The sequence below is a fragment of the Gorilla gorilla genome, chromosome 5 (assembly GCF_029281585.2).
Source record: "Gorilla gorilla gorilla isolate KB3781 chromosome 5, NHGRI_mGorGor1-v2.1_pri, whole genome shotgun sequence".
Taxonomy (NCBI): Eukaryota; Metazoa; Chordata; class Mammalia; order Primates; family Hominidae; genus Gorilla; species Gorilla gorilla.
The window spans coordinates 145,429,118-145,455,764 of record NC_073229.2 but is presented as its reverse complement, the minus strand read 5'-3'; the positions used below and the strand labels follow the sequence as shown (position 1 = coordinate 145,455,764).

General features: G+C 37.1%; 1 protein-coding gene across 3 annotated transcripts in view; it reads left to right on the top strand.

Moving 5' to 3' along the window:
* TBC1D32 (TBC1 domain family member 32) overlaps positions 1–26,647 on the top strand; it is a 249,792-nt gene that overhangs the window by 67,135 nt on the left and 156,010 nt on the right. For all 3 annotated transcript variants that reach the window (XM_004044609.4, XM_055389796.2, XM_055389797.2), the window contains exons 17-20: positions 11,712–11,913; positions 12,566–12,648; positions 25,652–25,790; positions 26,440–26,527. In XM_004044609.4, coding sequence (XP_004044657.2) covers positions 11,712–11,913; positions 12,566–12,648; positions 25,652–25,790; positions 26,440–26,527 — 512 coding nt within the window. The remainder of the gene's footprint in view (positions 1–11,711; positions 11,914–12,565; positions 12,649–25,651; positions 25,791–26,439; positions 26,528–26,647) is intronic.

The window sequence follows — 26,647 nt, the reverse complement described above, 5'->3', positions numbered from 1 at the left end:
AGGCAGGCAGGCCTCCTTGAGCTACGGTGGGCTCCAGTTCAAGCTTTCCAGCCACTTTGTTTATCTACTGAAGCCTCAGCAATGGCAGATGCCCCTCCCCCAGCCTTGCTGTCACCTTGCAGTTTGATCTCAGACTGCTGTGCTAGCCGTGAGGGAGGCTCCGTGGGCTTGGGACCCTCCAAGCCAGGTACAGGATATAATCTGCTTGTGTGCTGTTGCTAAGACCGTTGGAAAAGTGCAGTATTTGGGTGGGAGTGTCCCAATTTTCCAGGTACCGTCTGTCATAGATTCCCTTGGCTAGGAAAGGGAATTCCCCGACCCCTTGGGCTTCGCTTTCAAGGCGATGCCCCACCCTGCTTCGGTTCACACTCCGTGGGCTGCACCCAGTGTCTGACAAGCCCCAGTGAGATGAATCTGGTACCTCAGTTGGAAATGCAGAAATCACCCATCTTCTGCGTCGCTCACGCTGGGAGTTGTAGACTGGAGCTGTTCCTATTCAGCCATCTTGGAACCTCTCCCCCACCTTTTTTTTTTTTTTTTTTTTTTAGAAGAGCACATTGTTATTTTAGTGTCCTATTCTTTTTTTTTTTTTTTAATTTTACTTTTAAGTTCCAGGATACATGTGCAGAACATGCATGTTTGTTATATAGGTAAATGTGTGCCATGATGGTTTGCTGCACATATCAACCTCACTTAGGTATTAAGCCCTGCATGCATTAGCTATTTGTCCTGACACTCTCCCTCCCCTTGCCCCTTCCCCACCGACAGGCCCTGGTGTGTGTTGTTCTCCTCTCTGTGTCCATGTGTTCTCATTTTTCATCTCCCACTTATGAGTGAGAACATGTGGTATTTGGTTTTCTGTTTCCGTGTTAGTTTGCTGAGGATGATGGTTTCCAGCTTCATCCATCTGCCTGCAAAGGACATGAGCTCATTCATTTTTATGGCTGCATAGTATTCCATGGTGTATGTGTGCCACATTTTCTTATCGAGTCTATAATTAATAGGCATTTGGGTTGGTTCCACATCTTTGCTATTGTGAATAGTGCTGCAGTAAACATACGTGTGCATGTATCTTTATAATAGAATGATTTATATTCCTTTGGGTATATACCCAGTAGTGGGATTGCTGACTCAAATGATATTTCTGCGTCTAGATCCTTGAGGAATTGCCACACTGTCAGAAGTGGTTGAACTAATTTACATTCCCACCAACAGTGTAAAAGCATTCCTATTTCTCCACATCCACTCTAGCATCTGTTGTTCCTTGACTTTTTAATAATTGCCATTCTAACTGGCATGAGATGGTATCTCATTGTGGTTTTGATTTGCATTTCTCTAATGATCACTAATATTGAGCTTTTTTTCATAGGTTTGTTGGCTGCATAAATGTCTTCTCTTGAGAAGTGTCCATTCATGTCCACTTTTTGATGGGGTTGCTTATTTTTTTCTTGTAAATTTGTTTAAGTTCCTTGTAAATTCTGGGTATTATATGATGTCAGATGGTACATTGCAAAAATTTTCTCCCATTCTGCAGGTTGCCTGTTCATGCTGATAATAGTTTCTTTTGCTTTGCAGAAGCTCTTTAGTTTAATTACATCTTATTTATCAGTTTTAGCTTTTGTTGCAATTGCTTTTTGCGATTTCATCATAAAATCTTTGCTCATGCCTGTGTCCTGAATGGTATTGTCTAGGTTTTCTTCTGTGGTTTTATGGTTTTGAGTTTTGCATTCAAGTCTTTAATCCATTTTGAGTTAATTTTTGTATAAGGTGTAAGGAAGGCTTCCATTTTCAGTTTTCTGCATATGATTAGCCAGTTTTCCCACCACCATTTATTAGATAGGGATTCCTTTCCTCATTGCTTGTTTTTGTTAGGTTTGTCGAAGATCAAATGGTTGTAGATGTGGTCTTATTTCTGAGGCCTCTATTCTTTTCCATTGGTCTATATGTCAGTTTTTGTACCAGTACTATGCAGTTTTGGTTACTGTAGTCTTTTAGTATAGTTTGAAGTCAGGTAGCATGATGCCTCCAGATTTGTTCTTTTTGTTTAGGATTGACTTGGCTATATGCGCTCTTTTTTTTTTTTCTTTTTTGGTTCCATATGAATTTTTTTTAAGTAGTTTTTTTCTAATTCTGTGAAGAATGTCAATGGTAGTTTGATGGGAATAGCACTGAATCTATGATTTACTTTGGGCAGTATGGCCATTTTCACAATGTTGATTCTTGCTATCCATGAGGATAGAATGTTTTTCCATTTGTTTATGTCCTCTCTTATTGCCTTGAGCAGTGGCTTATAGTTCACTTTGAAGAGTTCCTTCACATCCCTTGTTAGCTGTATTCCTAGGTATTTTATTCTCTTTGTAGCAATCGTGAATGGGAGTTCATTCATGGTTTGGCTCTCTGTCTGTTGTTGATGTATAGTAATGGTTCTGATTTTTGCACATTGATTTTATATACTGAGACTTTGCTAAAGTTGCTTCTCAGCTTAAGGAGCTTTTGGGCTGACACGATGGGGTTTTCTAAATATAGGATCATGTCATCTGCAAACAGAGACAATTTGACTTCCTCTCTTCCTATTTGAATACCCTTTATTTGTTTCTATTGCCTGATTGCCTTGGCCAGAACTTCCAATACTATGTTTAATAGGAGTGGTGAGAGAGGGCATCCTTGTCTTTTGCTGGTTTTGAAAGGGAGTGCTTCTAGCTTTTGTCCATTCAGTATAATATTGTCTGTAAGTTTGTCATAAATAGCTCTTATTATTTTGAGATATGTTCCATCAATACCTAGTTTATTGAGAGTTTTTAGCATGAAGGGATGTTGAATTTTATCGAAGGTCTTTTCTGCATCTATTGAGGTAATCGTGGTTTTTGTCATTGGTTCTGTTTACGTGATGAATTATGTTTATTGATTTGTGTATGTTGAACCAGGCTTGCATCCCAGGGATGAAGCCAGCTTGATCATGGTGGATAAGCTTTTTGATGTGCTGCTGGATTTGGTTTGTGAGTATTTTGTTGAGGATTTTCACACTGATGTTCATTAGGGATATTGGCCTGAAGTTTTCTTTTTTTGTTGTGTCTCTGCCAGGCTTTGGTATCAGGATGATGGTGGCCTCATAAAATGAGTTAGGAAGGAATCCCTTCCTTTTAATTGTTAGGAATAGTTTCAGCAGGAATGGTACCAGCTCCTCTTGGTACCTGTGGTAGAATTTGGCTGTGAATCCATTTGGTCCTGGGCTTTTTTTAGTTGCTAGGCTATTTATTACTGCCTCAATTTCAGAGCTTGTTATTGATCTATTCAAGGATTTGACTTCTTCTTGGGAGGGTTTATGTGTCCAGGAATTTAACCATTTCTTCTAGATTTTCTAGTTTATTTATGCAGAGATGTTTGTAGTATTCTCTGATGGTAGTTTGACTCTGTGGGGTTGGTGGTGATATCTCTTTTTTCATTTTTTATTGCATCTATTTGATTCTTCTCTCTTTTCTTCTTTATTAATCTAACTAGTGGTCTATTTTATTTTTTCAAGAAAACAGCTCCTGGATTCATTGATTTTTTCTGAAGGGTTTTCATGTCTGTCTCTCCTTCATTTCTACTCTGTTCTTAGTTATTTCCTGTCTTCTTCTAGCTTTTGTATTTGTTTGCTCTTGATTCGCTAGTTATTTTAGTTTTAATGTTATGGTGTCAATTTGAGATCTTTCTAGCTTCCTGATGGGGGCATTTAGTGCTATCAATTTCCCTCCTAACACTGCTTTAGCCGCGTCCCAGTGATTTTGGTACGTTGTCTCTTTGTTTTCATTGGCTTCAAAGAAATTCTTAATTTCTGTCTTACTTTCATTATTTACCTAGGAGTCATTCAGAAGCAGGTTGTTCAATTTTGATGTATTTGTGTGGTTTTGGGTGAGTTTCTTAATCTTGAGTTTTGCACTGTGGTTTGAGAGACTGTTTATAATGATTTCATTTCTTTTGCATTTGCTGAGGAGTGTTTTAATTCCAATTATGTGGTTGATTTTAAAGTAAGTGCCATGTGGCACTGAGAAGAATGTATATTCTGTTGTTTTCGGGTGGAGAGTTCTGTAGATATCTATTAGGTCCTCTTGATCCAGAGCTGAGTTCAAGTCCTGAGTATCCTTGTTAATTTTCTGTCTCGTTAATACCCCACTGTCTCATATTGTCAGTGGGGTATTAAAGTCTCCCACTATTATTGTGTGGTAGTCTAAGTCACTTTTAGGTCTCTAAAAACTTGTTTTATCAAACTGGGTGCTCCTATATTGGGTGCATATATATTTCAGATAGTTAGCTCTTCTTGTTGAATTGATCCCTTTACCATTATGTAATGGCGTTCTTTGTCTTTTTTGATCTTTGTTGGTTTAAAGTCTGTTTTGTCAGAAACTGGTGTTGAAACCCCTGCTTTTTTTCTGCTTTCCATTTGCTAGGTAGATTTACCTCTATCTTTTTTTTTTGGTTTTTTGAGCCTATGTGTATATTTGCATATGAGATGAGTCTCTTGAATACAGCACACTGATTCGTCTTGACTCTTTATCCAATTTTCCAGTCTGTATCTTTTAATTGAGGCAGTTAGCCCATTTACATTGTAGGTTAATATTGTTATGTGTGAATTTGATCCTGTCATCATGATGCCAGCTGGTTATTTTGCACACTAGTTAATCCAGTTTCTTCATAATGTCATTGGTCTTTGTAGTTTAGTGTGTTTTTTTTCAGTGGCTGGTACTGATTTTTCCTCTCCCTATTTAGTGCTTGCTTCAGGAACTCTTGCAAGGCAGGCCTGGTGGTGATGAACTCCCTTAGCATTTGATTGTCTGTAAAGGATTTTATTTATTTATGAAGCTTCATTTGGCCAGATATGAAATTCTGGGTTGAAAATTTTTTTCTTTAAGAATGTTCAATGGCTGGGTGCCATAGCTCATGCCTGTAATCCTAGCACTTTGGGAGGTTGAGGCAGGCAGATCACCTGAGGTCAGGAGTTCGAGACCAGCCTGGCCAACATGGCGAAACTCTGTCTGTACTAAAAATAGAAAAATTAGCCAGGTGTGGTGGCACATGCCTATAGTCCCAGCTACTCAGGAGGCTGAGGCAGGAGAATTGCTTGAACCTGGGAGGAGGAGGTTGCAGTGGGTCGAGATCATGCCACTGCATTCCAACCTGGGTGACAGAGCGAGACTCTGTCTCAAAAAAAAAAAAAAGTATTTAATATTGGCCTCTATTCTCTTCTGGCCTATAGATTTTTTGCTGAGATATCCGCTATTACTCTGATGGGCTTCCCTTTGTAGGTGACCTGGCCTGTCTCTCTGGCTACCCTTAACATTTTTTCTTTCATTTCAACCTTGGAGAATCTGATGATTATGTGTCTTGTGGTTGATCTTCTCATGGAGTATCTTAGTGAGGTTCTCTGTATTTCCTGAATTTGAATGTTGGCCTGTCCTGCTAGGTTGGGGAAGTTCTTCTGGATGATATCCTGAAGTGTGTTTTCTAACTTGGTTCCATTCTTCCCGTTTCTTTTAGGTACTCCAATCAGTCATAGGTTCAGTCTTTTTACATAGTCCCATAATTCTTGTAGGTTTTGTACATTACTTCTTACTCTTTCTTCTCTAAGCCTGCCTTATTTCAGCAAGATAGTCTTCAAACACTGGTATTTTTTCTTCCACTTGATTGATTTGGCTATTGATTCTTGTGTATGATTCACAGAGTTTTTGTGTTGTGTTTTTCAACTCCATCAGGTCATTTATGTTCCTCTCTAAGCTGGTTATTCTAGTTAGCAGCTCCTGTAACCTAGTATCATGGTTCTAAGCATCTTTGCATTGGGTTAGAACATGCTCCTTTACCTCATTGAAGTTTGTTATTACCTGCCTTCTGAAGCCCACTTCTGTCAATTCATCCATCTCATCCTCTGTCCAGTTCTGTGCCCTTGCTGGAGAGGTGTTGTGATCATTTGGAGGAAAAGAGACAATCTGGCCTTTTGGGTTTTCAGCATTTTTTTCATTGATTCTTTCTCATCTTCATGAGTTGGTTCACTTTGGATCTTTGAGGCTGCTGACCCTTGGATGAGGCTTTTTTGAGGATTTTTTTAGTTGATGCTGTTGTTGTAGCTTTCTGTTTGTCTTTCTTTCAATTGTCAGGTCCCTCTTCTGTAGGGCTGCTGTGGTTTGCCGGGGGTTCACTTCAGGCCCTATTCATCTGGTTCGCTTCCACACCTGGAGATATCACCTGAGGAGGCTGGAGAACAGCAAAGATGGGTGCCTGGCTCTTTCCTCTGGGATCTCTGACCTTGAGGGGCACCAACCTGATGCCAGTAGGAACGCTCCTGTGTAGGGTGTCTGGTGACCCCTTTTGGGGTGTCTCACCCAGTTGGGGGGCATGGGAACCGGGACCCACTTTGACTGCTCCTTGGCAGAGGATGTGCTGCACTGGGGGAAACCAACTCTTCTGGGCTGCCCAGATTTCTCAGAGCTAGCAGGAGGAAAGACTAAGTTTGCTGTTCCATGGAGACTACGGTCACCCCTTCTTCTAAGGGCTCAGGACAGGGAGATCAGAGTTCTGTCCCTGAGCCACTGGCTGGAGTTGTTGGAGTTCCTGTAGGGAGGCCCCACCCAGTGAGGAGGGTTGAGTCAGCATCCGTTCTGAAGAGGCAATCTGGCCAAGATCTGCCACAGCTGGTGTGCTGCACTGTGGGGAATACCTCTTGGGACCAAGCCATTCAGCCTCCTGAATTTCCCTGGCTCTAGCAGGGAGAAGCACGGCCTGGAGCTATAGTGATAGCTGCAGTCCTTCGCCCATGGGAGCTTAGTGTCTTAGGTAGCTAGCCGCAGCAGTGTTGGCTCTGCCTCTCCCCCAGCGAGCTCAGATGGCTTAGACAGCAATCAGCAGCAGCAGTGGTGATGGCCACCCCTCCCTCCAGGAACTTGGCAGGCCTAGGATTATTCCAGCCGAGTGGCTGTTGAGAATCTGCATGGCTTTTTGGTTCGGACTGAAGGCCTCAGTGGTGTGTGCTCACCAGTGGGATCTTCTGAACCATGGGCAGCACAGTTCCATGGAAAAGCACAGCTTCCCAGGCTGGGTAGCATGCTCAATCACCACCCCACTTGGCTGAGGGGAGGCAGCTCCCTGCCCTGTGTAGATCTAAGGTGGGCTGCCATACCACCCTGCTCTTCCTTCCTCTCCATGGGTCATGCCAGCCACCTAGTCAGTTCCGATGATAAAACCTGGATACCTCAGTTGCCAGTGCAGGATTCAAATGCTGTTTTGGTTCTTTTCAGTGGGAGCCTCTGATGGCCGCTGCTTCTAGTTGGCCATTTGCCTCCTGCCCCCATTTTTTTTTGAGTATAAGTTCTTTTTACCTACATAAAGATAATAAAGCTTTAATCTGTCATATTTTCTTTTTTCCTTCTAAATTGCTTTCTGTATTTCTCATCATGGTCTTTTTTAAATTGGAGGTTTATTCAAATATTTGAAAGTCAGTAAAAAGATCCTTGGAAACGATACAAGAAAGTGGGACTTGTAATTTGTGGTCTTTACTTTAGTGGGCCCTTTCTGTGGCATTTTGTTTGGGAACCCCTAATGTCAGTATATTTGGTTTCTCCTTTGTTCTTAAGGGATTCCATAGAGAAACCTCTTACTGTTAGCTGCCTGAGGAATATAAGCCTAGTGGGAGAAGAAGGCTGGGTGGAAATGGTGATGGGTCTCAAGTGTTAGTATATAAACTTTGATTGAATCCTGTGATACCCTCTGTTGTCTTCTATTTCTTGAGCTCTTCCTACCTTTCAAGAAGCACACTGGGTTAGCTGCATGAAATGTGGGAGGGAATCTGGAGGTCAGACTCCTAAAACTGGCTTTCAGGCAGCTCTTCTGTTTTCAATTTCACTTTTACCCCCCAATTTAGAGATATTTGTTACCACCAATTCTTGAGTTTTTTGAGAGGTTCTATAAAATGAATCAGGTTTATTCTGTTTTTCACATTGTGGCTGATAATTCAGGTTTCTCTATGTCCTGAATTACTGCTTGTTATTTTGATTTTCAGGTTCTAAAATTTTACTACCACATCCTTTCCATTCTTCTTGTCTTTGGGGGTTTTATTGCCTACTGGAAAATCCTTTTACTTTGAATTTTAGTATTTATGAAGGGAGCAGTGAATGTATATGTTCAGTCTGCCATATTTAACTAGAGGTTTTTTATCAATAACAACTGTTTTTAAAATTAGGAAGACTAATTCTTTGTCATGAGTTCCAAGACTTCTTTTTTTTTTTTTTTTTTTTTTGAGACGGAGTCTTGCTTTGTCGCCCAGGCTGGAGTGTAGTGGCGCGATCTCGGCTCACTGCAAGCTCCACCTCCCGGGTTCACGCCATTCTCCTGCCTCAGCCTCCCGAGTAGCTGGGACTACAGGCGCCCACTACCACGCCCGGCTAATTTTTTGTATTTTTAGTAGAGACGGGGTTTCACCGTGTTAGCCAGGATGGTCTCGATCTCCTGACCTCGTGATCCGCCCGCCTCGGCCTCCCAAAGTGCTGGGATTACAGGCATGAGCCACCGCGCCCGGCCCCCAAGACTTCTTTTTATTGTCTACCACTTAACCGTATTTAAGTGTTTTTTTTCTATATAGATATTATTAATTTACATGTAGTCAAATTTTTCCCAATCATTATCTTTATGAGATCTGGGTTCTTTTTATTTTTTTTACTTTTTTGGGGTGGAGTCTCAGTCTGCCGCCCAGGTTGGAGTGCAGTTATGCGATCTCTGCTCACTGCAACCTCCACCTCCTGGGTTCAAGCGATTCTCCTGCCTCAGCCTCCAGAGTAGCTGAGACTATAGGTGTGCGCCACCGTGCTGGGCTAATTTTTGTATTTTTAGTAGAGATGGAGTTTCGCCATGTTGTCCAGGCTGGTCTCAAACTCCTGACCTCAAGTGATCCACCCGACTTTGCCTCCGAAAGTGCTGGGATTACAGTCATGAACCACTGCACCTGGCCCTTTTTTCTGTCTTCTTTTCTTTCTTTCTTTCTTTTTTTAATATTAAAGAAAGTCTCCCTCACATTGAAGTTAAACAGATAAGGCATAAAATGTTAGATTTTCTTCTGAATCTTCATGGTCCAGTTAAAAGTATAGATTCTGATTATTTATATTAATGGAAGACTGGAATCATCTCAAATGTTCAATAAGAAGAGGCTAGTTGATTGAATTATGTTTACACAATGGAGCACTGAGCTGTCTATAAAAGGGAATATTTTTGTGTACTTCTGTGGAGTTATTTTCAGGATATGTTGTTAAGTGAATAAAGGAACAGAAGAATGTTAATAGAATGCTACCTTTTGTATGATACAAAGAAATACGAATGATCATATTTGTTTATATTTTTAAAAGAGAATGATGAATGGACAAAGTGAAAAGTAATGAAAATGGTTAATTTTAGGAGAGGGGAGAGAAAAATGTGGAGAAACAGATATGGAAACAAGATATCTAGGATTATACCTTGATTATACTTAGATTTGACTTTGGACTCATCTTGCTGTTTACATACTAAATGTAAAACAAAACACAAAAAACAGAAAAAAAAAAAAGAAAAAATGAAGCCACAGTATTTAAAAGCTGCAAACAAAGGGATTAGTAAGTTTACATATCAATCAAGTTAGTGACATATTCATGCAGAGAAAAGAATTACTTCAAATAATCTAATTTTGATTGAAAATTTCCAGTGGGATATATTCTAAGGTTAAAAAAAATTCCTCAAAGTAATCTCAAACTGCATTTAGTATATGTTTAGAGGTAATATTGCTGTTGCTGTTTTGAAATTGTTATACATAATTATAACATAGAGCAAATAAGTAATTATAGTAATGTCATAAGGAACTAAGATTTTTTAATATAAGAGAAAAAGATAAAAGTATAAAGTTAAAGAGGTTAAATAAGAAACCTAAATCTTCAATTCATAATAGAAATAAAATTATGAACTTATTTTTCTCTTGTTATATTTTTCCCAGCACTATCACTGGAATGGTAGCAACTACTTTACTGTGAGCTGCTATCTGTATTGTCTAAACATCTTTTTGTTCTAAGAAGAGACAGGAGTGGCTGATTCTGGGTCTGGGCCAGGAAGTATGGAGGATGATCCTGGGGTATCTTACCATTTTAGAAGCTATCTAAGACCAATGAGATAGTATCAAAAGTACCCCAGAGCCAACCAGAAGGGGCCTCCTACTGGCTTAAGATGGACAATTTGAGAATCAGAAAAATAATGACTGCAATGGATTAACATACATAAAGTATATAAAAAAATACATGGGTTTGAAAAGGCACTAAAATAGAAAACAAACAAAAAATACACTTTATCAGTTACCTGCTGAAGTCACTAGGACACCAACTTGTTAGTATGCAAATTGATAAAAAGAAAATTTAAGCATTTTTTTCCAGCCTTTTCTTTACAAACTGTATTTTAGTGTAACTAAAACGTTACTGAGGAAAAGTTCTTCACAGAAGAATTCTAGCTAATAAATGCAAAATAAATGATATAATCAGAAAAATCATAATTTGGTAATTCTTAGTGAAATAGTGGATGTAGGAAATGATCATTAATGGATGCTAAAATCATTAGGTGAAAGGTTGATGGGGAGGACTACGTACTAGAGAGGTCAGTGTGATACCATCTGACCAGTGATCTTTAGCACCACTAAAATTGGGACATCCAGATAGTGCTTCATGCAATAGGAGGTAGACAGCGGCAACCAACTATGAAGTTATTTTACCAAGGAAAAAAAAGGAAACGAAACAAAAGAAGTTAAACTTTAAATAATTCTCACTTCTAATGATCACTTTATAGGATATATGGAGAACTAGAGAAAAAAGTTAAGTGACACCATGGTAAAGTAGTTATCCAAATAAACATGACTGTTTTTCCAACAAATCAGTGGCATAGGGAAAAATATTAGGACCTGTAACTACAACAATCTAATGTGCACCATTGAACTTGTGTAAATTCTGAGCATTTATTAAGTACTTATCTATTATTACTTTTAAAAGTGTCTCAGCCGGCCGGGCGTGGTGGCTCACACCTGTAATCCCAGCACTTTGGGAGGCTGAGGTGGGTTTATCACCTGAGGTCAGGAGTTCGAGACCAGCCTGGCCAATATGGTGAAACCCCGTCTCTACTAAAAAAGTACAAAAATTAGCCAGGCATGGTAGCATGCCCCTGTAATCCTAGCTACTCAGGAGGCTGAGGCAGGAGAATCGCTTGAACCCAGCAGGCAGAGTGAGCCAGGACCATGCCACTGCACTCCAGTCCGGTTGACAGAGGACACTCCATCTCAAAAAAAAAAAAGAAAAAAAAAAGTTTCTCAGCCTTTGATATAGGGGAACTAAGTCCTGTTAATGGGATGGGGAATGTGTCAATAAGTGCTAGGAATGGAGCATTTAGGATTATGTTTTCACTGTAGGATTGACAATACTTATCTACATGGCCGTGGTCTCAATGCGTCTATAATCTTTTCATTGTAAAGTTTTCCTGCTTTTTCCCTGTCTCTATATTTTTTCCTTCCATCCCATGGAAACTGTTCTCATTACTAGACATCTGCGCGTGGGTGGGAACATGAATATTGACATGTCTGAGAAAAGTTAGAGGAAGACTAAGTTTTTGTGACAAGACTAGCCTTTTTGGTAGAGCTTTATGAAGTCAAGATTAATATAACCTTGGAATCACTTTCAGGTATCATCTTTTAGTCCTACAGGTGCTCATATAATTGCCCAGTTTTCGAAAAAACTTCTCGATGAAGATATTTCTATATTTTCTGGATCAGAAATGTTGCCTGTGGTTAAAGGAGCTTTTATTTCTGTGTGTCGTCACATATATAGTACATGTGAAGGCTTGCAGGTGTTAATCACTTATAATTTGCATGAATCTATAGCAAAGGCATGGAAAAAGGTAAGTATTTTCAAGCTTCGTTTTTCCTCCCTGCAAATCTTTGTTTCAAATATAAGCACCATTAGAGTGTTGTACTTTGGATGAAATATTTAACTGGGGCAAATATGACTTCTTTAGCATCACAGTACTCTAGGGGACATAATGCATCCTAATTTGGCACAGGATGACTGCAGTATCTCCTTTCCCAGTGGGACAAAGTTCTAAGACTTAAATGGGTACTACAGATTCTTTTCTTCTCGTAGATGAGGCTTTAGGTTAATTTTCCTTACATAGACTAACACTCTTTGGGAGTTATTTTAAAGTAATTTTTAGAGACAGCTGGGTTTTTGTTGTGGATACTAGAGATCGTAATGTAGCAATAGCCATATATGTGTATATCAGTGGACAATTAAGTCTTTTCCCCCCATTTGATATGGTTTATTTGTAAAATATGTTATATGATATTTCATTAACAACCAAATGATTTAGAATTTGAAGATAATTTTGATTTTAATAACATTAAGGATAAAACAAAAATGCAACATAAGAAATCTTATGGGTAGTGCTATCAGTAAGAAATATAATTATAAAATATAATTATAAATATAATTATAAAAATATAAATATATGGGTAGTGCTATCAGTAAGAAATATAAATTATTCTATTTTTTAGACAAGTTTGCTATCGGAAAGAATTCCTACTCCAGTAGAGGGTTCTGATTCTGTTTCTTCAGTAAGCCAGGAATCCCAAAACATGTAAGTACAATTGATGAAAGTCATGCATTTATTATATTTGCTGAAATAAATTTAAAATTATTAAAATGTAATAGAATACTATGGCAAAAATGTTTTACAGGATGGTAAATGTATATATACAGCTTCAAGGAAAATTAGTTTGGAAAAACTTTAGAGATCATGTAATACTCATAACCTTCTTAAAATCTAACAATATTTATTATACTTGTTTCATTCTGTTTTTACATCTTAGATTAGGAAATGTGATATTATCGTGTTTCCAGAAAATTTGGAGAATTACCAAATACCAAAGTTGGAAAGTTAACTGGAGAGTTTAGTAGAAATAATATGTTCTCAAATGCCAATGAAGTCTATTTATGTTTAAAATATGATTTTTCTAAATGTGGTGGGAATACATTTCAGTTAGGTTTTGGCTTTGGAAAATTATTTAAATCAATATTTATATCAATTTTTAATTTAGATGTCTCCATGTTTCTTTACAGATATCAGTAGGATATGGAGTCAGATTAATGGGGAAAATAGATTTTTTGAACTAAACTCGGGCAACATGTTTTTCTGGGTTCTGTTCTTATTTTATAATCAAGTATTGGCATAGTCTAAAATGATAATAATTAGGGAGAACTTGAAGGGCTATTCTTTGTTAAAGAGATGTTGAAGTGGAATTTGAATTTTTTTAAGGTAGGTGTAGTTTAACTTACAAAACAATCAAATAAAAAGTCTTCTGCATTTCCTTAACAGTGTAATGGTTCAACAAATAGTTAATTCCCTAAACATTTTCTATAATTTATTTTCTAATATAGTTGTCACACAATGAGCTGCTTTGTTTTTTGCATTAAAGGGTGACAAAAATGCATTTCTATAGTTTATTTTTGAGGTAATTTTTAGATCTCATTTTTTAATTATTTTCATTTTTAATTTCAGTAGTTATTTCAATTTTTATTTCAATAGTTTTCGGGGTACAGGTGCTTTTGGTTACATGGATGCATTCTTCAGTGGTGATTTCTGAGCTTTTTGTGCATCCATCACTCAAGCAGTGTACATTGTACCCAATATGTAATTTTTTATCCCTTACCCCCCTTCCAAATTTTCCTCCTGTACCCGCAGAGTCCATTATATCATGCTTATGCCTTTGCATCCTCAGAGCTTAGCTCCCACTTATAAGTGAGAACATATGACATTTGGATTTTTATTTCTGAGTTACTTAACTTAGAAAAATTGGCCTCCAGCTCCATCCAACTTGGTGCAAAAGACATTATTTCCTTTTTTTTTTATGACTGAGTAGTATTCCATGGCATATATGTACCACATTTTCTTTATTCATTTGTTGGTTGATGGGCACTTAGATTGGTTTCATATCTTTGCAATTGTGAATTGTGCTCCTATAAACATGCTTGTGCCTATGTCTTTTTCATATAATGTCTTCTTTTCCTTTGGGTGAGATACCCAGTAGTGGGATTGCTGGATCAAATTGTAGTTCTACTTTTAGTTCTTTAAGGAATCTCCATACTGTTTTCAATAGTGGTTGTACTAGTTTACATTCCCACCAGCAGTATAAAAGTGTCCCACCACATCCATACCAACACCTATTTTTTTTTTTTGACTTTTTTTTTTTGAGACGGAATCTCGCTCTGTCGCCCAGGCTGTAGTGCAGTGGCGTGATCTCGGCTCACTGAAAGCTCCGCCTCCCAGATTCACGCCATTCTCCTGTCTCAGCCTCCTGAGTATCTGGGACTGCAGGCGCCCGCCACCACGCCCGGCTAATGTTTTTGTATTTTTGGTAGAGACGGGGTTTCACCGTGTTAGCCAGGATGGTCTTGATCTTCTGACCTCGTGATCTGCCCGCCTCGGCCTCCCAAAGTGCGGGGATTACAGGCGTGAGCCACCGTGCCGGCCTTGACTTTTTAATTATGGCCTTTTTTTCTTACGGGAATAAGTGGTTTCAATTTGCATTTCCCTGATGATTAGTGATGTTGAACATTTTTTTTCAAGTGCTCGTTGGCTGTTTGTACGTTTTGAGAATTGTTTCTTCATGTCCTTTGCCCACTTTTTAATGAGATTATTTGTTTTTTGTTTTCTTGCTGATTTCTTTGACTTCTTTGTAGATTCTGGAGATTAGTCCTTTGTTAGACATTGCATAGTTTGTGAATATTTTCTCCCACTTTGGGTTGTGGTTACTCTGCTTATTTCTTTTGCCGTGCAGAAGCTTTTTAGTTTAGTTATGTCCCATTTATTTATTTTTGTTTTTGTTGCAATTGCTTTTGGGGTCCTAGTCATGAATTCTTTGCCTAAGCTAATGCCCAGAAGAGTTTTTCCAATGTTATCTTCTAGAATTTTTATGATTTCATGTCTTAGATTAAGTCTTTGATCCATCGTGTGTTGATTTTTATATAAGGTGAGAGATGAGGATCTGGTTCTTTCTTCTACATGTGGCTTGCCAGTTTTCCCAGCACCATTTATTAAATAATGTCCTTTCCCCAATTAATGTTTTTTTCTTATGCTTTGTTGAAGATCAGTTGGCTGTAAGTATTTGGCTTTATTTCTGGGTTCTCTATTCTGTTCCATTGGTCTACATGTCTTTTTTTTTTTTTTTTTTTTTTATACATTAAGTTCTGGGATACATGTGCAGAATATGCAGGTTTGTTACATAGGTATACATGTGCCACGGTGGTTTGCTGCACCCATCAACCCGTCATCTAGGTTGTAATTCCTGCATATATTGGGTATTTGTCCTAATGCTCTCCCTCCCCTGGCTCTCCACCCCATGAGAGGCCCTGGTGTGTGATAGTCTCCTCCCTGTGTCCATGTGTTCTCATCGTTTGACTCCTACTTGTGAGTGAGAACATGCAGTGTTTGGTTTTCTGTTCCTGTAGTTAGTTTGCTGAGAATGATGGTTTCCAGCTTCATCCATCTCCCTGCAAAGGACATGAACTCATTCGTTTTATGTCTGTATTCCATGTTGTGTATGTGCCACATTTTCTTTATCATTTTAATGGGCATTTGCATTAGTTCCAAGTCTTAGTTATTGTGAACAATGCTGCAATAAACATATGTGTGCATGTGTCTTTATAGTAGAATGATTCATAATCCTTCGGGTATATACCCAGTAATGGGATTGAGGGGTCAAATGGTATTTCTGGTTCTAGATTCTTGAGGAATCGTCACACTGTCTTCTACAATGGTTGAACTAATTTACACTCCCACCAACAGTGTAAAATCATCCCTATTTCTCGACGTCCTCTCTAGCACCTGTTTTTTCCTGACTTTTTAATGATTGTCATTCTAACTGCCGTGAGATGGTATCTCACTGTGGTTTTGATTTGCATTTCTCTAATGACCAGTGGTGATGAACTTTTTTTCATATGTTTCTTGGCCGCATAAATATGTTTCATATGGTTGTTGGCTGTCTTCTTTTCAGAAGTGTCTGTTCATATCCTTTGCCCACTTTTTGATGGGGTTGTTTTTTCTTGTAAATTTCCTTAAGTTGCTTATAGATTCTAGATATTAGACCTTTGTCAGATGGATAGATAGCAAAAATTTTCTCCCATTCTGTAGGTTGCCTATTCACTCTGATGATAGTTTCTTTTGCTTTGCAGAAACTCTGTAGTTTAATTAGATCCCATTTGTCAATTTTGGCTTTTGCTGCAATTGCTTTTGGTGTTTTAGTCATGAAGTTTTTGCCCATGCCTATGTCCTGAATGGTATTGCCTAGGTTTTCTTCTATAGTTTTTATGGTTTTAGATTTTATGTTTAAGTCTTTAATCCATCTTGAGTTAATTTTTGTATAAGGTGTAAGGGAGGGGTCTGGTTTCAGTTTTCTGCATATTGCTACTAGTTTTCCCAGCACCATTTATTAAGTAGGGAATCCTTTCTCCATTGCTTGTTTTTGTCAGGTTTGTCGAAGATCACATGGTTATGGATATGTGGTGTTATCTCTGAGGCCTCTGTTCTGTTCCATTGGTCTATATATCTCTTTTGGTTACCATAGCCTTGTAGTATAGCTTGAAGTCAGGTAGCATGATGCCTCCAGCTTTGTTCTTTTTGCTTGGGATTGTCTTGGCTAAGTGGGCTCATTTTTGGTTCCATATGAAATTTAAAGTAGTTTTTTTTTTTAATTCTATGAGGAAAGTCAATGGTAGCTTGATGGGAATAGCATTGAATCAAATAACTTTGGGCAGTATGACCATTTTCACAATATTGATTCTTCCTATTCATGAGCATGGAATGTTTTTCCATTTGTTTGTCTCCTCTCTTATTTCCTTGAGTAGTAGTTTGTAGCTCTCCCTGAAGAGGTCCTTCATGTCCTTTGTAAGTTGTATTCCTAGGTATTTTATTTTCCTCGTAGCAGTTGTGAATGGGAGTTCACTCATGATTTGACTCTCTGTCTATTATTGGTGTATAGGAATGCCTGTGATTTTTGCACATTGATTTTGTATCCTGAGACTTTGCTGAAGTTGCTTATCAGCTTAAAGAGTTTTTGGGCTGAGGTGATGGAGTTTTCTAAATATATAATCATGTCATCTGCAGAGACAATTTGACTTCCTCTCTTTCTATTTGAATACCTTTTATTTCTTTCTCTTGCCTGATTGTTTTGGCCAGAATTTCCAATACTACATTCAGTAGGAGTGGTGAGAGAGACCACCCTTGTCTTGTGCCAGTTTTGAGAGGGAATGCTTCCAGTTTTTGCCCATTCAGTATGATATTGGCTGTAAGTTTGTCATACATAGCTCTTATTATTTTGAGATATGTTCCATCAATACCTAGTTTATTGAGAGTTTTTAGCATAAAGGGGTGTTGAATTTTATCGAAGGCCTTTTCTGCATCTGTTGAGATAATCATGTGATTTTTGTCATTGGTTCTGTTTATTTGATGGATTACTTTTATTTATTTGCATATGTTGAACCATCCTTGCTTCCCAGGGATGAAGCCGACTTGATCATGGTGGATAAGCTTTTTGATATGCTGCTGGATTTGGTTTGTCAGTATTTTATTGAGGATTTTCACATCCATGTTCATCAGGGATATTGGCCTGAAATTTTCATTTTTTATTGTGTCTCTGCCAGGTTTTGGTATCAGGATGATGCTGGCCTCATAAAATGAGTTAGGGAAGAGTCCCTCTATTTCTGTTGTTTAGAATATTGCAGAAGGAATGGTACCAGCTTCTCTTTGTATCTCTGGTAGAATTCGTACTTGCCTATTTTTATACCAGTACCATGCAGTTTTGGTAACTATAGCCTTGTATCATAATTTGAAGGTGGGTAATGAGATGCCTTCAGATTTGTTCTTTTTGCTTAGTTTTGCTTTGGCTGTGTGGGCTCTTTATTGGCTCCATATGAATTTTGAGATTTTTTTTTTCTAGTTTTGTGAAGAATGATGGTGGTATTTTTATGGGACTTGCATTGAATCTGTAGATTGCTTTTGGCAGTATGGTCATTTTCATAATATTGATTCTACCCATCTATGAGCATGGGATGTGTTTTCATTTGTTTGTGTCATCTGTGATATCTTTCAACAGTGTTTTGTAGTTTTTTTTTGTAGAGATCTTTACTTCCTTGGTTAAGTATATTCCTAAAGTTTGTTTTGTTTTGTTTTGTTTTTGTTTTTGTTTTTGTTTTTTAGCTGTTGTAAAAGGGATTTAGTTTTTAATTTGATTCCCAGCTTGGTTGTTGCTGATGTATAGCAGTGCTACTGATTTGTGTACATTGATTTTGTATCCTGAATCTTGGATGAATTTATTTATCAGATCTAGGAGCTTTTTGGATGAGTCTTTAGAGTTTTTGAGGTATATGATCATATAATCAGCAGAAAGTGACAGTTTGACTTCCTCTTTTCTAGTTTGGATGCCCTTTATTTCTTTTTCTTGTGTGATTACTCTGGCTAGAACTTCTAGTGCTATGTCAAATAGAAGTGGTGAAAGTGGGTATCCTTGTCTTTTTTCAGCTCTCAGGGGGAATGCTTTCAACTTTTTCCAATTCTCTATGATGTTGGCTGTGGGTTTGTTCTGTATGGCTTTTATTACTTTGAGGTAAGTCCTGTCTATGCCTATTTTGTTAAGGGTTTTAATCTAAAGGGGTGCTAGATTTTATCACATGCTTTTTTTGTTTTTATTGAGATAATAATAATAATAATTTTATTGTTTTTAATTCTGTTTATGTGATATATCATATTTACTGACGTGTGTATGTTAAACCATCCCTACATTGTGATCATGATGTATTGATCTTGATCTTGGTCATGATCTTGATCATGGTGTATTACCTATTTGATATGTTGTTAGATTTGATTAGCAAGTATTATTTTGAGGATTTTTTTGCATCTGTGTTTATCAGAGATATTGGTCTGTAGTTTTCTTTTTACGTTATGTCCTTTTGTGTTTTGGTATTAGGGTGATATGACTTCATAGATAGATTTAGGAAGGATTCTCTCTTTATCTTTTGGAATAGTTTCAGTAGGATTGGTACTGTTTCTCTTTGAATGTCTGATAGAATTCAGCTATGAATTTATCTAGTCCTGGACTTTTTTCTGTTGGCAATTTTTTTAAATTGCTGACTAAATCTTGTTGCTGTTATTGGTCTGTTCAGGGTTTCTGTTTCTTCTTAATTTAATCTAGGATGGTTGTATATTTCCACAAATTTATTTATCTCCTCTAGATTTTCTAGTTTGTGCACATAAAGGTGTTCATAGTAGCCTTGAATGATCTTTTATATTTCTGTGATATTGTCTGTAATAACTCCAGTTTTATTTCTAATTGAGCTTATTTGGATCTGCTTTTTTCTTGGTTAATCTTGCTAATGGTTATCAGTTTTATCTTTTCAGAAAACTAGCTTTTTCCTTCATTTATCTTTTGTATTTTTTTCTTTCAATTTCATTTAATTCTATTCTGATCTTGGTTATATCTTTTCTTCTGCTGGGTTTGGGTTTAGTTTGCTCTTGTCTCTCTAATTCCTTGAGGTGTGACATTAGGTTGTCTATTTGTGCTCTTTCAGACTTTTTGATGTAGGCATTTAATGCTGTGAACTTTCCTTTTAACACTGCTTTTGTTGTATCCCAGGTGTTTTGACAAGTTGTGTCACTATTATCATTTATTTCAAATGATTTTTTAATATCTATGTTGATTTTGTTAAACCATAAATCATTCAAGAAAAGATTGTTTAATTTCCATGTATTTGTATAGTTTTGAGGGTTCCTTTTGGAGTTGATTTCCAAATTTATTCCACTGCAGTCTGAGAGAGTACTTGGTATAATTTTGATTTTCTTAAATTTGCTGAGACTTGTTTTGTGGCTTATCGTGTGGTCTATCTTGGAGAATGTTCCATGTGCTGATGAATAGAATGTATATTCTGCAGTTGTTGGGTAGAATGTTTTGTAAATATCTGTTAAATCCATTTGTTGTAGAGTATAGTTTAAGTCCATTTTTTCTTGGTTGACTTTCTGTCTTGATGACCTGTCTAGTGCTGTCAGTGGAGTATTAAAGTCTCCCAATATTCCTGTGTTGTTGTCAATCTCATTTCTTAGGTCTAGTAGTAATGGTTTTATAAATGTGGGAGCTCCAGTGTTAGGTGCATATAAATTTAAGATTTTAATATCTTCCTGTTGTACTAATCCGTTATTGTATAATGTCCTTCTTTGTCTTTTTTTTTTTTTTTTTTTGCTTTAAAGCCTGTTTTATCTGATATAAGAATAGCTACTTCTACTTGGTTTTGGTTTCTATTTGTGTGGAATGTCTTTTTTCACCCCTTTACCTCAAGTTTATGTGAGTCATGTGTTAAGTGAGTCTCTTGAAGACAGCAGATATTTTACTGGTGGTTGTTTATCCATTCTCCTACTCTGTTTCTTTGAAATGGAGCATTTAGTCCATTTGCTTTCAACATTAATATTGAGATGTGAGGTACTTTTTTATTCATCATGTTAGTTTTTGCCTTGATACTTTTTTTTTCATTGTGTTATGTTTTATAAGCCCTGTGATATTTATGCCTTTGGAGGTTCTATTTTGGTGTATATCAAGATTTATTTCAAGATTTAGAACTCCTTTTAGCATTTCTTGTGGTGCTTGTTTGGTGGTAGCAAATTTAATTAGCATTTGTTTGTCTGAAAAAGATTTTATCTGTCTTTCATTTATGAAGCTTAGTTTTGCTGGATACAAAATTATTGGCTGACAATTATTTTGCTTTAGGGGACTATAAATAAGACTCCAGTTCCTTCTGGCTTGTAAGGTTTCTACTGAGAAATCTACTGTTAGTCTGATAGGTTTTCTTTTACAGGTTACCTGATGCTTTTGTCTCAGAGCTCTTAAGATTCTGTCCTTCATCTTGACTTTAGATAACCTTATGACTATGTGCCTTGGTGATGATCTTTTCCCAGTGAATTTTCCAGGTGTTCTTTGAGCTTCTTTTCCTCAATTATTCCCTAAAACGAGTTTTCCAAATTTTAGACTTGTCTTCTGCCCCAGGAACACCAGTTATTCATAGGTTTGGCCATTTTACATAATCCCATATTTCTTGGAGAGTTTTTCTTTGTCTTTGTCTGATTGCGTTAATTTGAAAACCTTTTCTTCGAGCTCTCATATTCTTTCTTCTACTTGTTCTAGTCTGTTGTTGAAACTTTCCACTGTATTTTTTATGTCCCAGTGTGTCTTTCATTTCCAGAAATTGTGATTTTTTTTCTTTATTATATCTATTTCTCTGGAAAAGTTTTCTTTCATATACTGGATTGTTTTTTAAATTTCTTTAACTTGTTTTTTCCCTTTCTCTGTTATCTCCTTGAGTAGCTTAATAGTCAACCTCCCGAATTATTTACCTGGCATTTCAGAGATTTCTTCTTGGTTTGGATCCATTGCTGGGGCCTACTGTGACCTTTTGTGGGTGTTACAGAACCCTTTTATGTCAAATTACCAGAATTACTTTTTTCATTTGGGTAGACTGTTTCTTCAACTTGTTTTTGAATTTATTTTTGATTGGATTAAAAATTTTTTTTTTCTCTTAAGGATCTGACTTTAATGTTTATTGTTCATTTTAGCCTAATTTAATTCTTCGTGCTCTTAGGTTGAAGAGTCGGTGTGATTTCCTTAGTTATAGAGAATCTTTGTGCACTGTCTTTCCCAGATGCCAGTTGTAGTAGTTATATACTTGGTGTGTGGGCAAGTTCACTGTCTCCGGCAGGATTGGAATGGCAGGGATCTCCTGAGGCTTATCTCATTCTCCTGTGTTGTACACTTTATTTATTTATTTAATTTTTCTCCAGTATTTTATTTACTGAGGATTTGGGCTTCAGGTCAATAGGAGAGGCACCCCTGGGTATGCACCAGTTGTAGCTAAGGCAGGTAAGTAGATGTAATACCCAATAGTGGTCAGAGGTCCCAGCCATGATGGTGGTGGCTGGGGGAGCTCTCAATTAGATGTACTGAGGTTTTATTAGGGCAAAGGGTAGGAGCTACCTCAGCTTCCCTCCCAGGCCAGCAGGAAAGCTATCCACCTTACAGCCTCACAACTGTTCCAGTGTTCAGCTATTCAGACCAGACACACACCTCTTTTCATCTGTGGGAATGTTGATGTTTCAAGTAGGGAGTAATAGTCACTCTCCCTCTTGTGCAGGCCTGAATCTGGGGATGGGGGGAGGGGAGTTTGCTCCTCCCATGGGGCTGAAGTCACCCTGAATTGTTCTAGGAAGGCTGTCTGTAGGTGCATCCATGCTCCATTCCCATGAAAGAAGGCTCAGTTTTGTCTGCAGTAATGTACCAGGGGGGACCAAGGACCCCTTCTCCAAGACCATTATCACAGAGGCTGTCTGCCTATTGGATAGAGAGGTAGACTTTCCTTACTGTGCCCAGCACTGCAATTATGTTTGTGATGTAAGAAATTTCCCACCAGCAGAAAGATCTGGGACTCAAGGCCTGCCATTCAGATTCTTTCATCCCACAGGGTGTTCCCTTGACGTGGTGCTCTCCTCCTTAGTCTAAGAATGGGACTTCCTGAGAGCTGGACTGCAGTGATTGTTATTGCTTTTCTGGGTCTAGCCACCTAGTAGGGCTGCCAGGCTCCAGGCTGGTGCTGGGAATATCTGCAAAGGATTCAGTGATGTGACCGTCTTCAAGTCTCCCAGGAGTGGACATTAGCACCTGCTCTGGTAGATGTAGATTCTCTGATTCCTTGAGTGTAGATAGACTTAATGTGCTGGCTTTCTTGAAGGTGGGTTATAATTGTAGTGATTTGTTATGTGGACAGACTCAGGACTTCTGGGTAGCCAGGGTGTTGTAGGCAGTGGTGTTAGCTGAGGTCCCACAGCCATTTTCTCCTTCCTAGGCACAGTGTTACACTGCAGTGAGGTGCTGTAATGGCCTGAGTTTGTTGGCCTCCAGCCAGGAAGTGGCACTTGCAAGAGGAGTACCAGCTGTGATAGTAGCAGTGAGTTTTAAGTTTGCTTTAAGTTGGCCAGGACAAGTATTCTGATTTCTTAGGTGATGGGCAAGGCCATAAAGCTCCCAAAAGTTTATGTCCCTTGTGTTAAGCTATATATTCTTTATAACGTATTGGACAATAACTTCCAGAAAGACCTCTCCCACAAATTGGCTCCCAATGGACCCTGCATAACCCATATCATATAAATTTAGCATACTGTATTGCCATACCATATTTACTTATTTGTATTCTACACTACATAATATGCTCATGTGTATCTTCAGAACTCAGCAGAGCACTTGGCCCAATAAGTAATTTAATAAGTGAGTAGAAAATAAGTGCATGAATAAGAATGAAAAAGTGACAAATCATAGTAGAGGATTTCAAACTAAAAACACAGCACAGCAGAGGCAGTTATACTCCCCTCTGGAACTTTACCTCAGCGGCCTGAAAACCACCCCCACAGCAGGTCCCGCCTAAGGAGTCTGAGCTCAGACCCTGCCCCCACTTAGTGGTATTTCTCCACCTGCCCTGGTAGCTTAACACAAAGGACATATGTGTACTCTTTCACGTCATATAATGATACAACTTGGAAGTTTTTTGCTTCTGTTTTCTTTGGGAGGACTCACATAGACTTCTTTCATTGATCCATTTTCTTTAATGGGTAATGTCTCATTCTGATTTTCTATTTCTGCTTGAATGACATGATTACATTTTCTAAAAAATAACAATACTTTTTTACTTGTATGTTTATTTATTATATAAATTTTTAAAAAATATTTGTGTGTGATTTAAAAGTAATTGTTTTCCTGCTGTAATTATTTCCCCTTTTTGGATTCTTAGTATTTTTTGGCCTTTTCTCCCCTTCTTGACCAATTTATTGCATTAGTTTATGCAGACTAGGTTTTGGTCTTGTTAATGCTTGCTTTCCTCCCTCTCTTACTCCCTCGTTTGCCTTTATAGTAGAGGGAAGTAAGTGGAAGGGGTTTGAGAATGGATGTTGAGAGAAGCAATCTATATTAACTGTAGCAATGAATACATTTTGATATGTGATACTTCCATTATTAAGCTGTTCTAAATATTTTTGTAATTTCTATTTTCATTTTACTCCTTAATTCATTAAATATTGGAAGTGCGTCTGTGTTTTTTTTTGGTCTTCAAACATAGTTGTTTTTACTATTTTATTTTGTTGACTTTTATATATATTCTTTTTAGAGAACATGGATTTCATGATATGTATGTTTTTAGGTTGGTTGAACTTACTTTGTGACCCATTACAGGGTCAGTTGAAAAAAAAATCCATCTGCTTGAAAAGACAATATATTCTTCACTGGATGCTGATATTGTTTGTGTGTGTTTGTGTGTGTGTGTTTTGTTACTAAAACTTTTAATATCTCTACTAATATTTTGATATATAATCTCTCACTGTAGGGTAGATTTGTCATGATCCAAAGGTCATGATGCCTTGTCTTTTATTTAGGAAAGGAATCTCTTCTCATCAGATTTCTTGTGAACATCTTATTGGACTTTTCATATGGCCACCTCTGGCCAGATGGTGGTTGGTGAAAAAGTGGCTGTAGATGGGGATTGGGTCAGCCAGTCAATATTATCAGTTACACATAGTTTCCCTTCCCCCAACCCTTTTACTTTCTACTGTTCTGAGTAGCAAATTTTGTATTTTTACCCAGCCTCCAAATTTCTGTATATTTTTTATTAGGTGAGTTTAGTTTTTTTTACATTTTTGAGATATTCATATGTTTGGGGTTATTTTCTTATTTTGTGTTTTGTAATTATATTTTCTTTGCTTCTTTCCTCTATTGCTTTGTGTTAGATGGATAAAATTTTCATTATTCCTATTTTTTCCTTCTCTGCTGGTTTTGAATTTATAAGTTGTATTTCCGTTTTTTAAAAAGTGGTTATTCCTAAGACGTTAATGTATATATTTATATATATTTTCAAAGAAAGTAAAAAGTAATTAGGTATTTGTGTCATGTTTTCAAATGCAACATGGGTTTTAGCACACTTGGACTAAGCATTGATTCTCCAAACATCCATAATTCCCAGTCTTATAGTTATCTAGAATTTTAGTTTTATAAATATATGTTGATCTTTCTTATAGAAGTGTTCTGAGAAAAAATATCTTTCCCCAAAAGTAAAATAAATTAACACCTATGAAAATCGAAAAGAGATAATATCTATCACGTGCTTTTGAAAGCAGAAGACAGATACTTTATAATGAAAAGAAAGTACAGAAATAATGGGGTGTTGAGGTTTGGAGAATTCATGCACAGCAGAATTTTCATAGGAAAATAGAATGAAATTAGTGTGTGGATGAGAGAACCTGGGTATAATAAAAATGCTGACATATGCAGTTAACATTTTTTTTCATTCAGTGAAGAGAAATTATAGGTATAGAAAATGTAAGAATAAAAGAATTCACTACCAAAGAAACCATGTTTTTATTTAATTTTAAACCTTTATTGATTAATTTGCAACCAATATGTACTGTGTAACTTTAATTGTAAACAGGGTTAAGCTCAGCTAAGACATACTCTTTGTTTTCAGTTTTTAGTATCTTAAAGAAAGCTCTACCTTTCTTTTACCTATTTCAGTATGGCTTGGAAAGATAATTTGTTAGATGATTTACTACATTTTGCTGCCACCCCCAAAGGATTACTACTTCTTCAAAGAACAGGTGCTATCAATGAATGTGTGACATTTATATTCAACCGATATGCAAAAAAATTACAGGTATGAATTACCATCTGCCAAAGGCAAAGGGAATTTTTGTGGTTTTAAAAGCCATTAAGAACATCATTCTGTTTTCTGTGTATGAAGAAGTTATTAAGCCTCTGTTAAAAGACCATATAGCATTGTAATAGTCAACTTGTTTTTTTTTTTAGGAAAACATTAGAGAGTTGATATTAGTGTCTGTGGCTGTATTTACAGAATTGCAAACAACCAGATGGAATTGAAGAATGCAGTTAATTATCGTATGTTTTATAATTATGATATCAAACATCTGGATGTAGTGAAACTGGGTGAATTTCCTAAGGAAATAAACCTATTGTGTCTAAATGTATATGTCAGTGAAGATTTAGGCCTCACATTTTAAAGGAAACAAAAATATTTTTAGAGGCATTCTATTATTCTACTATTAAATAAATTTACAATATAATTTAGTCTTTAACAGTCAAAGGTCAAAGGTCACTGAGTTGTAATCAGCTTTTTTTCTGTCATACTAAATATCCCTAGACTTTTGGGCTTTTTAAGATCTTAGGTATGATTTAAAAATATTTTTCAGAGTTTGTTTTTGCAGTTCTTACCATCTTGAAGGAATGTCTAGTTAGCATGCCATGTTTTGTTGCTTTTCATTGCTGTTCCTTATTTATGTTGTTAGGTCAGCAGGCATAAAAAATTTGGCTATGGAGTTTTGGTTACACGAGTGGCATCAACAGCAGCAGGTGGCATTGCACTAAAAAAGTCAGGTAAATGTTTTCTTTTCATTAGAATTGTAATTATTTTAAAGATAAAATGAGCAAGCCAACTGAAAATTTAACTGGCACAATTAAGTATCAGGATATTTACTCTAAAATTCTTTTTACTAA